The sequence below is a fragment of the Leptodactylus fuscus genome, chromosome 3, assembly GCF_031893055.1.
Source record: "Leptodactylus fuscus isolate aLepFus1 chromosome 3, aLepFus1.hap2, whole genome shotgun sequence".
Taxonomy (NCBI): Eukaryota; Metazoa; Chordata; class Amphibia; order Anura; family Leptodactylidae; genus Leptodactylus; species Leptodactylus fuscus.
This window is the reverse complement of record NC_134267.1, coordinates 246,923,097-246,937,555: the sequence shown is the minus strand read 5'-3', so window position 1 is coordinate 246,937,555 and position 14,459 is coordinate 246,923,097. Positions and strand designations below refer to the sequence as shown.

General features: G+C 48.4%; 2 protein-coding genes across 2 annotated transcripts in view; one reads left to right on the top strand and one right to left on the bottom strand.

Moving 5' to 3' along the window:
- The window catches only part of LOC142196980 (uncharacterized), a 29,600-nt gene extending 25,937 nt beyond the window's left edge, over positions 1 to 3,663 (bottom strand). Inside the window, exon 1 of the mRNA XM_075266950.1 lies at positions 3,600 to 3,663. Within this exon, the coding sequence (XP_075123051.1) occupies positions 3,600 to 3,633 (34 nt within the window). The 5' untranslated portion in view covers positions 3,634 to 3,663. The remainder of the gene's footprint in view (positions 1 to 3,599) is intronic.
- The window catches only part of LOC142198394 (uncharacterized), a 1,100,421-nt gene that overhangs the window by 320,694 nt on the left and 765,268 nt on the right, over positions 1 to 14,459 (top strand). The window lies entirely within an intron of this gene.

Below are 14,459 nucleotides of genomic sequence, written 5' to 3'. Positions count from 1 at the left end.
ATACTGGTCACTATTATACACCCCCTTATATATTATATATACTGGTCACTATTATACACCCCCTTATATATTATATATACTGGTCACTATTATACACCCCCTTATATATTATATATACTGGTCACTATTATACACCCCCCCCCCTTATATATTATATATACTGGTCACTATTATACACCCCCTTATATATTATATATACTGGTCACTATTATACACCCCCCCTTATATATTATATATACTGGTCACTATTATACACCCCGCCCTTATATATTATATATACTGGTCACTATTATACACCCCCCCCTTATATATTATATATACTGGTCACTATTATACACCCCCCCTTATATATTATATATACTGGTCACTATTATACACCCCCCTTATATATTATATATACTGGTCACTATTATACACCCCCCCCCTTATATATTATATATACTGGTCACTATTATACACCCCCCCCCTTATATATTATATATACTGGTCACTATTATACACCCCCCCTTATATATTATATATACTGGTCACTATTATACACCCCGCCCTTATATATTATATATACTGGTCACTATTATACACCCCCTTATATATTATATATACTGGTCACTATTATACATCCCCCCCTTATATATTATATATACTGGTCACTATTATACACCCCCCCCCCTTATATATTATATATACTGGTCACTATTATACACCCCCCTTATATATTATATATACTGGTCACTATTATACACCCCCCCCCCTTATATATTATATATACTGGTCACTATTATACACCCCCCCCTTATATATTATATATACTGGTCACTATTATACACCCCCCCTTATATATTATATATACTGGTCACTATTATACACCCCGCCCTTATATATTATATATACTGGTCACTATTATACACCCCCTTATATATTATATATACTGGTCACTATTATACATCCCCCCTTATATATTATATATACTGGTCACTATTATACACCCCCCCCTTATATATTATATATACTGGTCACTATTATACACCCCCTTATATATTATATATACTGGTCACTATTATACACCCCCTTATATATTATATATACTGGTCACTATTATACACCCCCCCTTATATATTATATATACTGGTCACTATTATACACCCCCTTATATATTATATATACTGGTCACTATTATACACCCCCTTATATATTATATATACTGGTCACTATTATACACCCCCCTTATATATTATATATACTGGTCACTATTATACACCCCCCCCCCTTATATATTATATATACTGGTCACTATTATACCCCCCCCCCTTATATATTATATATACTGGTCACTATTATACACCCCCCCCTTATATATTATATATACTGGTCACTATTATACACCCCCCCCTTATATATTATATATACTGGTCACTATTATACACCCCCCCTTATATATTATATATACTGGTCACTATTATACACCCCCCTTATATATTATATATACTGGTCACTATTATACACCCCCCCTTATATATTATATATACTGGTCACTATTATACACCCCCCCCCCTTATATATTATATAAACTGGTCACTATTATACACCCCCCCCCCTTATATATTATATATACTGGTCACTATTATACCCCCCCCCCCTTATATATTATATATACTGGTCACTATTATACACCCCCCTTATATATTATATATACTGGTCACTATTATACACCCCGCCCTTATATATTATATATACTGGTCACTATTATACACCCCCCTTATATATTATATATACTGGTCACTATTATACACCCCCCCTTATATATTATATATACTGGTCACTATTATACACCCCCCTTATATATTATATATACTGGTCACTATTATACACCCCCCCCCCTTATATATTATATATACTGGTCACTATTATACACTCCCCCCCCCTTATATATTATATATACTGGTCACTATTATACACCCCCCTTATATATTATATATACTGGTCACTATTATACACCCCGCCCTTATATATTATATATACTGGTCACTATTATACACCCCCCTTATATATTATATATACTGGTCACTATTATACATCCCCCCCTTATATATTATATATACTGGTCACTATTATACACCCCCCCCCTTATATATTATATATACTGGTCACTATTATACACCCCCTTATATATTATATATACTGGTCACTATTATACACCCCCTTATATATTATATATACTGGTCACTATTATACACCCCCCCCTTATATATTATATATACTGGTCACTATTATACACCCCCTTATATATTATATATACTGGTCACTATTATACACCCCCCCCCTTATATATTATATATACTGGTCACTATTATACACCCCCTTATATATTATATATACTGGTCACTATTATACACCCCCCCTTATATATTATATATACTGGTCACTATTATACACCCCCCCCTTATATATTATATATACTGGTCACTATTATACACCCCCTTATATATTATATATACTGGTCACTATTATACACCCCCTTATATATTATATATACTGGTCACTATTATACCCCCCCCCCTTATATATTATATATACTGGTCACTGTTATACACCCCCCCTTATATATTATATATACTGGTCACTATTATACACCCCGCCCTTATATATTATATATACTGGTCACTATTATACACCCCCCCTTATATATTATATATACTGGTCACTATTATACACCCCCCCCCTTATATATTATATATACTGGTCACTATTATACACCCCCCCTTATATATTATATATACTGGTCACTATTATACACCCCGCCCTTATATATTATATATACTGGTCACTATTATACACCCCCTTATATATTATATATACTGGTCACTATTATACACCCCCTTATATATTATATATACTGGTCACTATTATACACCCCCCCTTATATATTATATATACTGGTCACTATTATACACCCCCTTATATATCATATATACTAGTCACTATTATACCCCCCCTTATATATTATATATACTGGTCACTATTATACACCCCCCTTATATATTATATATACTGGTCACTATTATACACCCCCCCCTTATATATTATATATACTGGTCACTATTATACACCTCTCTTATATATTATATATACTGGTCACTATTATACACCCCCTTATATATTATATATACTGGTCACTATTATACACCTCTCTTATATATTATATATACTGGTCACTATTATACACCCCCTTATATATTATATATACTGGTCACTATTATATACCCCCCTTATATATTATATATACTGGTCACTATTATACACCCCCCCCCTTATATATTATATATACTGGTCACTATTATACACCCCCCTTATATATTATATATACTGGTCACTATTATACACCCCCCTTATATATTATATATACTGGTCACTATTACACACCCCCCTTATATATTATATATACCGGTCACTATTATACACCCCCCTTATATATTATATATACTGGTCACTATTATACACCCCCTTATATATTATATATACTGGTCACTATTATACACCCCCCCCCTTATATATTATATATACTGGTCACTATTATACACCCCGCACTAGTCTGTACTAACCTGGGGATGTGAGCGCTCGCTGATCCTCCATCATGTCCTGAGAGCAGTCACTGCTGTATATACAGTATATATATATATATCTATAGCCTGGGGTAATGGCTGATAACAGAGAGAACAAGACAACAGCACTGACCACCGAGCAGGAGCAGCAAGAGCTGAAGGACCTGTGATGATGTCACCGCTATCATGTGACCAGTACATGGGGGCGGAGCTCAGGAGAGGAGAAGAATGAAGGACCTGTGATGATGTCACCACCATGTGATATAAATACTGGGATGTGTCGGATACTTGGCGTCACTTGGCTGCCCCCACCGGAATGCTCACTCTCCATTTCCTCCTCCTCCTCCATTTCGCCCCATCCGAGCTGCAGCAATGGGACACAATGAACTTCCCCGCTAGCCTCCTGTGTGACAATGAGATCTGCCACTTCATCCTCCTCCTCCGTCATTATACGCTGTGAAGCGGACAGGAGTGTGCCCTGACTATCCTGCTGGGATGTTTCTGCTCCTATCCCCGACTCCTCAGCGTCCAATGCGTTATCCCTGATGGTGATGAAGGATTCTCGCATCACACACAGGAGCGGGATGGTTACACTCACAATTGCGTCGTCACAGCTGACCCTCATGGTTGACTCCTCAAAGACATGCAAGATCTCGCATAAGTCTGCCATCCACGGCCACTCATGGTGCAGAAACTGCAGGAGCTGAATCTGAGGAACCCTTGGGTTTTGGAGATGGTACTCCATCAAGGGTCTCTGCTGCTCACACAGGGTACGTTTTTAAAAACCGTTGCACCACTGAATTGAACACATGGGCCAGGCATGGAACGTGTCGGAGGTTGGCAAGCTCCAGAGCCGCTACCAGGTTGCGGCCATTATCACACACGACCATGCCTGGGCCCAGGTGCAGCGGTGAAAGCCATATTGACGTCTCATCAAGGAGGGCATCCCTCACCTCGGAGGCAGTGTGATGTCTGTCCTCCAAGCTGATGAGCTTCAGCACGGCCTGCTGACGTCTCCCCACACCAGCGCTGCAGCGTTTTCAGCAGGTAGCTGGGCGCGATGTGACGGCGGAGGCTTAGGAGGAGGACGGTGGTGGTTCAGAGCCCCTGCAAGGAATGTTGGGCGGGGAGATGAGGTAGGCCGCCCCAGTTTGTGACCCCGTCCCAGCCTCAACTACATTCACCCAGTGTGCCGTCAGTGAAATGTAGCGTCCCTGTCCGCATGCACTTGCCCACGCGTCGGTGGTTAAGTGGACCTTTGTGCAAAGCGCAGAACTTAGTGACCGCCTGATGGTGCGTGATATGTGCTGGTGCAAGGTGGGGATGGCACAGCAGGAGAAGTAGTGACGGCTAGGGACAGCATAGCGAGGTGCTGCACTTGCCATCAGGTCACGGAAGGCCTGAGTTTTCACAAGCCGGAACGGCAACATCTCCTGGGCCAGGAGTTTGGAGATGTGCACGTTTAAGGCTTGTGCATGAGGGTGGGTAGCGCTGTATTTTTGTCTGCGCTCAAACGTCTGGGAGATGGTGGGTTGCTGGGAAGAGGTGCATGATGGTGCAGGAGAAGGAGCTGAGACAGGAAAAGGGGAGGATGAGGGAGAAGTCCCCAAAGTGGTGGAGGTTTCCTGGCTGCTGGTCTGGACTGTAGTGGTGACAATGCCAGACGACAATAGTCCTGCGTTTGCTCTCTGCCACTGAGCCCAGTGCTTGCCTTCCAAATGACGGCGCATGGCAGTGGTTGTGAGGTTGCTCTTTTCAGAGTCCCTACTCACTTTTGAGTTGCAAAGTGTGCAAACCGCACTATATTTGTCCTCTGCACATACATTGAAAAATCTCCACACCACCGAAGACCATGGCCTCAATGGGGGAGTTTTTCTAGGCTGGCTAGAAGAGGGAATAATTTGGGCCCTGCTGGCTGTGGCCTGGCTTCGGTGAACCAGCTGTCCTCTGCCTCTGGACATGCCTCTGCCTCTAGCCACCCTCTTTGGTGCTGCACTTCCCTCCACATCTCCACTGCTCTCCCCACTTGACATCCCCCCTGTCCAGGTCGGGTCATTGTCCTCGTGGTCCACCACCTCCTCTTCCATTTCCTCTCTTGGCTCCTCCACCTGCACATGGCACCAGGCTGCCCTGATGGCAACTGTCTCGTCATCGTCACTGAAGGTGGGTTGCTGGTCAACAACAACAAAATCAACAGGAGATGGCGGATGCTCCAGTGTATGGGCATCAGGACACAGCAACTTATCTGTTAGCTCCCGGGATTCGAGAAGTGGAGGGACAGAGAAAGGGACAGTGAATGGACCCGAATACAGCTCCTGGGAGGTAGGAAAGGTGGGATTACTTTGCTGGGAAGATTGGGCATGTTGTGAGGAAGGAGGACCAGACTGTTGGGTAGGAGGAGGAGTTGAGGTAGAGGCTGACTGGCTGGTGGAGAATGTGCTGGAAGCATTGTCCGCCAGCCATTGTAACACCCCTTCCTGGTGCTCGGGCCTGGTTAGTGTTGTACCCTGCACCCTACTTAATGTGGCCATCAAGCCGGGGACTATGGGGAAGCGCAATGCTTGCTGCCGCAGAGCTGTAGGCACGGGAGACACTGTTGGTTGATGGCAACCTTGCTCCCCAGCCGCATTTCCATGGATTGAGCGTCTTACCGACTCCTCTCCCTGCAGTATATAACGCTGAGAAGAGCTGTTCTTCAGTTTTTCCTGCCTAGCAGAAGTTCATCCCTCTCTCGCCCTCAGCAGATCTCTATCCCTATGTCTCCTAGCCACAAATAAGACGAAGATGGCAGCCACTATTCTTATAACTCCGAGGTCACCTGATTTTGGCAGCCAATGGCTTTTTCCAATTTTTTTTCAATGCCTCGGTTGTCGTAGTTCCTGTCCCACCTCCCCTGCACAGTTATTGGTGCAAAAAAAAGCGCCAGAGAAAGGTGGGAGGGGATACAAATTTTTACTGCGTTTGCCGCATGTTATTTGATTGGAATCGAATATCTCGAACAGCCTGATATTCAATCAAACGCTGTTCGCTCATCTCTAATTATCGTGTATGAGACCAATATGTGAGAAAATAAGGAAATTCACCAATACATGATGGAAACTGCATGGTGAAGAGAATACATAGTTACATAGTAGATGTTACCCCATGAGGCTCCAGCCAATTGTCCCATTTCAGGGGAAAAAATTCCTTCCCAACTCCAAATCTGGCAGTCAGTATAAAAACCCTGGATCAACGTGTCCTTACAATCTAGAGTCCATAACCTGTTATATTATTCTCTTCAAGAAAGTCATCCAGGCCCACTATGGACTTGTTTAATGAATCCGCCATCACCACTTCCTGGGGTAGAGAGTTCCAGAGCCTCGCTGCTCTTACTGTGAAGAATCCCCTTCTATGGTTCTGGTGACACCTTCTCTCCTCCAGACGTAGCGGATGTCCCCTTGTCACTGGTCTAGGTGTAGAGGACCTCCCCTTGTCACAGGTCTAGGTGTAGAGGACGTCCCCTTGTCACTGGTCTAGGTGTAGAGGACGTCCCCTTGTCACTGGTCTAGGTGTAGAGGACGTCCTCTTGTCACTGGTCTAGGAGTAGAGGACGTCCCCTTGTCACTGTCACTGGTCTAGGTGTAGAGGACGTCTCTTGTCACTGGCCTAGGTGTAGAGGACGTCCCCTTGTCACTGTCACTGGTCTAGGTGTAGAGGACGTCCTCTTGTCACTGTCACCGGTCTAGGTGTAGAGGACGTCCCCTTGTCACTGTCACTGGTCTAGGTGTAGAGGACGTCCTCTTGTCACTGTCAAAGGTCTAGATGTAGAGGACGTCCCCTTGTCACTGTCACCGGTCTAGGTGTAGAGGACGTCCTCTTGTCACTGTCACTGGTCTAGGTGTAGAGGACGTCCCCTTGTCACTGTCACTGGTCTAGGTGTAGAGGACGTCCCCTTGTCACTGGTCTAGGTGTAGAGGACGTCTTCTTGTCACTGTCACTGGTCTAGGTGTAGAGGACGTCCCCTTGTCACTGTCACTGGTCTAGGTGTAGAGGATGTCCCCTTGTCATTGTCACCGGTCTAGGTGTAGCAGACGTCCCCTTGTCACTGTCACTGGTCTAGGTGTAGAGGACGTCCCCTTATCACTGGTCTAGGTGTAGAGGATGTCCCCTTGCCACTGGTCTAGGTGTAGAGGACGTCCTCTTGTCACTGTCACTGGTCTAGGTGTAGAGGACGTCCCCTTGTCACTGTCACTGGTCTAGGTGTAGAGGACGTCCCCTTGTCGCTGTCACTGGTCTAGGTGTAGAGGACGTCCCCTTGTCTCTGTCACCGATCTAGGTGTAGAGGACGTCCCCTTGTCACTGTCACCAGTCTAGGTGTAGAGGACGTCCCCTTGTTACTGTCACTGGTCTAGGTGTAGAGGACGTCCCCTTGTTACTGTCACTGGTCTAGGTGTAGAGGATGTCCCCTTGTCATTGTCACCGGTCTAGGTGTAGCAGACGTCCCCTTGTCACTGTCATTGGTCTAGGTGTAGAGGACGTCCCCTTGTCACTGTCACCGGTCTAGGTGTAGAGGACGTCCCCTTGTCACTGTCACTGGTCTAGGTGTAGAGGATGTCCCCTTGTCACTGTCACTGGTCTAGGTGTAGAGGATGTCCCCTTGTCACTGTCACCGGTCTAGGTGTAGAGGACGTCCCCTTGTCACTGTCACTGGTCTAGGTGTAGAGGACGTCCCCTTATCACTGGTCTAGGTGTAGAGGATGTCCCCTTGTCACTGGTCTAGGTGTAGAGGACGTCCTCTTGTCACTGTCACTGGTCTAGGTGTAGAGGACGTCCCCTTGTCACTGTCACAGGTCTAGGTGTAGAGGACGTCCCCTTGTCGCTGTCACTGGTCTAGGTGTAGAGGACGTCCCCTTGTCACTGTCACCGGTCTAGGTGTAGAGGACGTCCCCTTGTCATTTTCACCGGTCTAGGTGTAGAGGACGTCCCCTTGTCACTGTCACCGGTCTAGGTGTAGAGGACGTCCCCTTGTTACTGTCACTGGTCTAGGTGTAGAGGACGTCCTCTTGTCACTGTTACCGATCTAGGTGTAGAGGACGTCCCCTTGTCACTGTCACCGGTCTAGGTGTAGAGGACGTCCCCTTGTCACTGGTCTAGGTGTAGAGGACGTCCCCTTGTCACTGGTCTAGGTGTACAGGACGTCCCCTTGTCACTGTCACTGGTCTAGGTGTAGAGGACGTACCCTTGTCACTGTCACCGGTCTAGGTGTAGAGGACGTCCCCTTGTCACTGTGAATGGTCTAGGTGTAGAGGACATCCCCTTGTCACTGTCACTGGTCTAGGTGTAGAGGACGTCCCCTTGTTACTGTCACTGGTCTAGGTGTAGAGGACGTCCCCTTGTTACTGTCACTGGTCTAGGTGTAGAGGATGTCCCCTTGTCATTGTCACCGGTCTAGGTGTAGCGGACGTCCCCTTGTCACTGTCATTGGTCTAGGTGTAGAGGACGTCCCCTTGTCACTGTCACCGGTCTAGGTGTAGAGGACGTCCTCTTGTCACTGTCACCGGTCTAGGTGTAGAGGACGTCCCCTTGTCACTGTCACCGGTCTAGGTGTAGAGGACGTCCCCTTGTCACTGTCACCGGTCTAGATGTAAAGGACGTCCCCTTGTCACTGTCACTGGTCTAGGTGTAGAGGACGTCCCCTTGTCACTGTCACTGGTCTAGGTGTAGAGGACGTCCCCTTGTCACTGTCACTGGTCTAGGTGTAGAGGACATCCCCTTGTTACTGTCACTGGTCTAGGTGTAGAGGACGTCCCCTTGTCATTGTCACTGGTCTAGGTGTAGCGGACGTCCCCTTGTCACTGTCACTGGTCTAGGTGTAGAGGACGTCCCCTTGTCACTGTCACTGGTCTAGGTGTAGAGGACGTCCCCTTGTTACTGTCACTGGTCTAGGTGTAGAGGATGTCCCCTTGTCATTGTCACCGGTCTAGGTGTAGCGGACGTCCCCTTGTCACTGTCACTGGTCTAGGTGTAGAGGACGTCCCCTTGTCACTGTCACTGGTCTAGGTGTAGAGGACGTCCCCTTGTCACTGTCACCGGTCTAGGTGTAGAGGACGTCCCCTTGTCACTGTCACCGGTCTAGGTGTAGAGGACGTCCTCTTGTCACTGTCACCGGTCTAGGTGTAGAGGACGTCCCCTTGTCACTGTCACTGGTCTAGGTGTAGAGGACGTCCCCTTGTCACTGTCACCGGTCTAGGTGTAGAGGACGTCCCCTTGTCACTGTCACCGGTCTAGGTGTAGAGGACGTCCCCTTGTCACTGTCACCGGTCTAGGTGTAGAGGACGTCCCCTTGTCACTGTCACCGGTCTAGCTGTAGAGGACGTCCCCTTGTCACTGTCACCGGTCTAGGTGTAGAGGACGTCCCCTTGTCACTGTCACCGGTCTAGGTGTAGAGGACGTCCCCTTGTCACTGTCACCGGTCTAGGTGTAGAGGACGTCCCCTTGTCACTGTCACCGGTCTAGAGGACGTCCCCTTGTCACTGTCACCGGTCTAGGTGTAGAGGACGTCCTCCTGTCACTGTTACCGATCTAGGTGTAGAGGATGTCCCCTTGTCACTGTCACCGGTCTAGGTGTAGAGGACGTCCCCTTATCACTGGTCTAGGTGTAGAGGATGTCCCCTTGCCACTGGTCTAGGTGTAGAGGACGTCCTCTTGTCACTGTCACTGGTCTAGGTGTAGAGGACGTCCCCTTGTCACTGTCACTGGTCTAGGTGTAGAGGACGTCCCCTTGTCGCTGTCACTGGTCTAGGTGTAGAGGACGTCCCCTTGTCACTGTCACCGATCTAGGTGTAGAGGACGTCCCCTTGTCACTGTCACCAGTCTAGGTGTAGAGGACGTCCCCTTGTCACTGGTCTAGGTGTAGAGGACGTCCCCTTGTCACTGTCACTGGTCTAGGTGTAGAGGACGTCCCCTTGTCACTGTCACCGGTCTAGGTGTAGAGGACGTCCCCTTGTCACTGTCACCGGTCTAGGTGTAGAGGACGTCCCCTTGTCACGGTCACTGGTCTAGGTGTAGAGGACGTCCCCTTGTTACTGTCACTGGTCTAGGTGTAGAGGAGGTCCCCTTGTTACTGTCACTGGTCTAGGTGTAGAGGATGTCCCCTTGTCATTGTCACCGGTCTAGGTGTAGCAGACGTCCCCTTGTCACTGTCATTGGTGTAGGTGTAGAGGACGTCCCCTTGTCACTGTCACCGGTCTAGGTGTAGAGGACGTCCCCTTGTCACTGTCACTGGTCTAGGTGTAGAGGACGTCCCCTTGTCACTGTCACTGGTCTAGGTGTAGAGGACGTCCCCTTGTCACTGTCACCGGTCTAGGTGTAGAGGACGTCCCCTTGTCACTGTCACCGGTCTAGGTGTAGAGGACGTCCTCTTGTCACTGTTACCGATCTAGGTGTAGAGGACGTCCCCTTGTCACTGTCACTGGTCTAGGTGTAGAGGACGTCCTCTTGTCACTGTTACCGATCTAGGTGTAGAGGACGTCCCCTTGTCACTGTCACTGGTCTAGGTGTAGAGGACGTCCCCTTATCACTGGTCTAGGTGTAGAGGATGTCCCCTTGTCACTGGTCTAGGTGTAGAGGACGTCCTCTTGTCACTGTCACTGGTCTAGGTGTAGAGGACGTCCCCTTGTCACTGTCACTGGTCTAGGTGTAGAGGACGTCCCCTTGTCGCTGTCACTGGTCTAGGTGTAGAGGACGTACCCTTGTCACTGTCACCGGTCTAGGTGTAGAGGACGTCCCCTTGTCATTTTCACCAGTCTAGGTGTAGAGGACGTCCCCTTGTCACTGTCACCGGTCTAGGTGTAGAGGACGTCCCCTTGTTACTGTCACTGGTCTACGTGTAGAGGACGTCCCCTTGTCACTGTCACTGGTCTAGGTGTAGAGGACGTCCCCTTGTCACTGTCACTGGCCTAGGTGTAGAGGACGTCACCTTGTCACTGTCACTGGTCTAGGTGTAGAGGACGTCCCCTGGTCACTGTCACTGGTCTAGGTGTAGAGGACGTCTCCTTGTCACTGTCACCGGTCTAGGTGTAGAGGACGTCCCCTTGTCACTGTCACCGGTCTAGGTGTAGAGGACATCCCCTTGTCACTGTCACTGGTCTAGGTGTAGAGGACGCCCCCTTGTCACTGGTCTAGGTGTAGAGGACGTCTCCTTGTCACTGTCACCGGTCTAGGTGTAGAGGACGTCCCCTTGTCACTGTCACCGGTCTAGGTGTAGAGGACGTCCCCTTGTCACTGTCACCGGTCTAGGTGTAGAGGACGTCCCCTTGTCACTGTCACCGGTCTAGGTGTAGAGGACGTCCCCTTGTCACTGTCACTGGTCTAGGTGTAGAGGACGTCTCCTTGTCACTGTCACCGGTCTAGGTGTAGAGGACGTCCCCTTGTCACTGTCACTGGTCTAGGTGTAGAGGACGTCTCCTTGTCACTGTCACCGGTCTAGGTGTAGAGGACGTCCCCTTGTCACTGTCACCGGTCTAGGTGTAGAGGACGTCCCCTTGTCACTGTCACTGGTCTAGGTGTAGAGGACGTCCCCTTGTCACTGTCACTGGTCTAGGTGTAGAGGACGTCCCCTGGTCACTGTCACAGGTCTAGGTGTAGAGGACGTCCCCTTGTCACTGTCACCGGTCTAGGTGTAGAGGACGTCCCCTGGTCACTGTCACTGGTCTAGGTGTAGAGGACGTCCTCTTATCATTGTCACTGGTCTAGGTGTAGAGGACGTCCCCTTGTCACTGTCACTGGTCTAGGTGTAGAGGACGTCTCCTTGTCACTGTCACCGGTCTAGGTGTAGAGGACGTCCCCTTGTCACTGTCACCGGTCTAGGTGTAGAGGACGTCCCCTTGTCACTGTCACTGGTCTAGGTGTAGAGGACGTCTCCTTGTCACTGTCACCGGTCTAGGTGTAGAGGACGTCCCCTTGTCACTGTCACTGGTCTAGGTGTAGAGGACGTCCCCTTGTCACTGTCACTGGTCTAGGTGTAGAGGACGTCCCCTGGTCACTGTCACAGGTCTAGGTGTAGAGGACGTCCCCTGGTCACTGTCACAGGTCTAGGTGTAGAGGACGTCCCCTTGTCACTGTCACCGGTCTAGGTGTAGAGGACGTCCCCTGGTCACTGTCACTGGTCTAGGTGTAGAGGACGTCCTCTTATCATTGTCACTGGTCTAGGTGTAGAGGACGTCCCCTTGTCACTGTCACTGGTCTAGGTGTAGAGGACGTCCCCTGGTCACTGTCACAGGTCTAGGTGTAGAGGACGTCCCCTGGTCACTGTCACAGGTCTAGGTGTAGAGGACGTCCCCTTGTCACTGTTACCGGTCTAGGTGTAGAGGACGTCCCCTGGTCACTGTCACTGGTCTAGGTGTAGAGGACGTCCCCTTGTCACTGTCACTGGTCTAGGTGTAGAGGACGTCCTCTTATCATTGTCACTGGTCTAGGTGTAGAGCACGTCCCCTTGTCACTGTCACTGGTCTAGGTGTAGAGGACGTCCCCTTGTCACTGTCACTGGTCTAGGTGTAGAGGACGTCCCCTTGTCACTGGTCTAGGTGTAGAGGACGTCCCCTTGTCACTGTCACTGGTCTAGGTGTAGAGGACGTCCCCTTGTCACTGGTCTAGGTGTAGAGGACGTCCCCTTGTCATTGTCACTGGTCTAGGTGTAGAGGACATCCCCTGGTCACTGTCACTGGTCTAGGTGTAGAGGACGTCCCCTTGTCACTGTCACCGGTCTAGGTGTAGAGGACGTCTCCTTGTCACGGTCACTGGTCTAGGTGTAGAGGACGTCCTCTTATCATTGTCACTGGTCTAGGTGTAGAGCACGTCCCCTTGTCACTGTCACTGGTCTAGGTGTAGAGGACGTCCCCTTGTCACTGTCACTGGTCTAGGTGTAGAGGACGTCCCCTTGTCACCGGTCTAGGTGTAGAGGACGTCCCCTTGTCACTGTCACTGGTCTAGGTGTAGAGGACATCCCCTGGTCACTGTCACTGGTCTAGGTGTAGAGGACGTCCCCTTGTCACGGTCACTGGTCTAGGTGTAGAGGACATCCCCTTGTTACTGTCACTGGTCTAGGTGTAGAGGACGTCCCCTTGTCACTGTCACTGGTCTAGGTGTAGAGGACATCCCCTGGTCACTGTCACTGGTCTAGGTGTAGAGGACGTCCCCTTGTCACGGTCACTGGTCTAGATGTAGAGGACATCCCCTTGTCACGGTCACTGGTCTAGGTGTAATAATATCCTTAGAAAGTTCTTTGTATTGTCCCTTCATGTATTTGTACATTGTTATTAGATCTCCCCGGAGAGACTTTTCTCTAAACTGAATAACCCCCAGTCTGTTAACCTCTCGTTGTCCTCCAGTCCCGCCATTCCCCTAATAATATTCTAAGTGTGGCCGCACCAGTGATTTGTATAGAGATAGAACTATGTCCTTGTCATGACAATCTCGACCTCTTTTGATGCATCCCATAATTGTATTTGCCTTGGCAGCAGCTGCCTGACACTGGTCACTACAGGTAAGCTTACTGTCCCCCAAAATCCCTAAGTCTCTCTCATTGGCAGTCTTAGGGTGCATTCACACTGCGTAACGCCAGCATGTATCACAGCCGTACACGCCGGCGCTACGGCAGGGCTGCCGAACACTTCCCATTCATTTCTATGGGCAGCGCTCATATGCCGGCTCCCGTAGAAATGAATGGGAACTGCTTTATACGCTGCTGATTCTAAACGTGATTTTACATTCAGAATCAGTCACCATATCCGTAGTGTGAATGCACCCTTACCCAGTAATTTACTATTAAGTCCATAGTCAGACATTATATTACGCCGACCAAAGTGCGTTACCTTACATTTA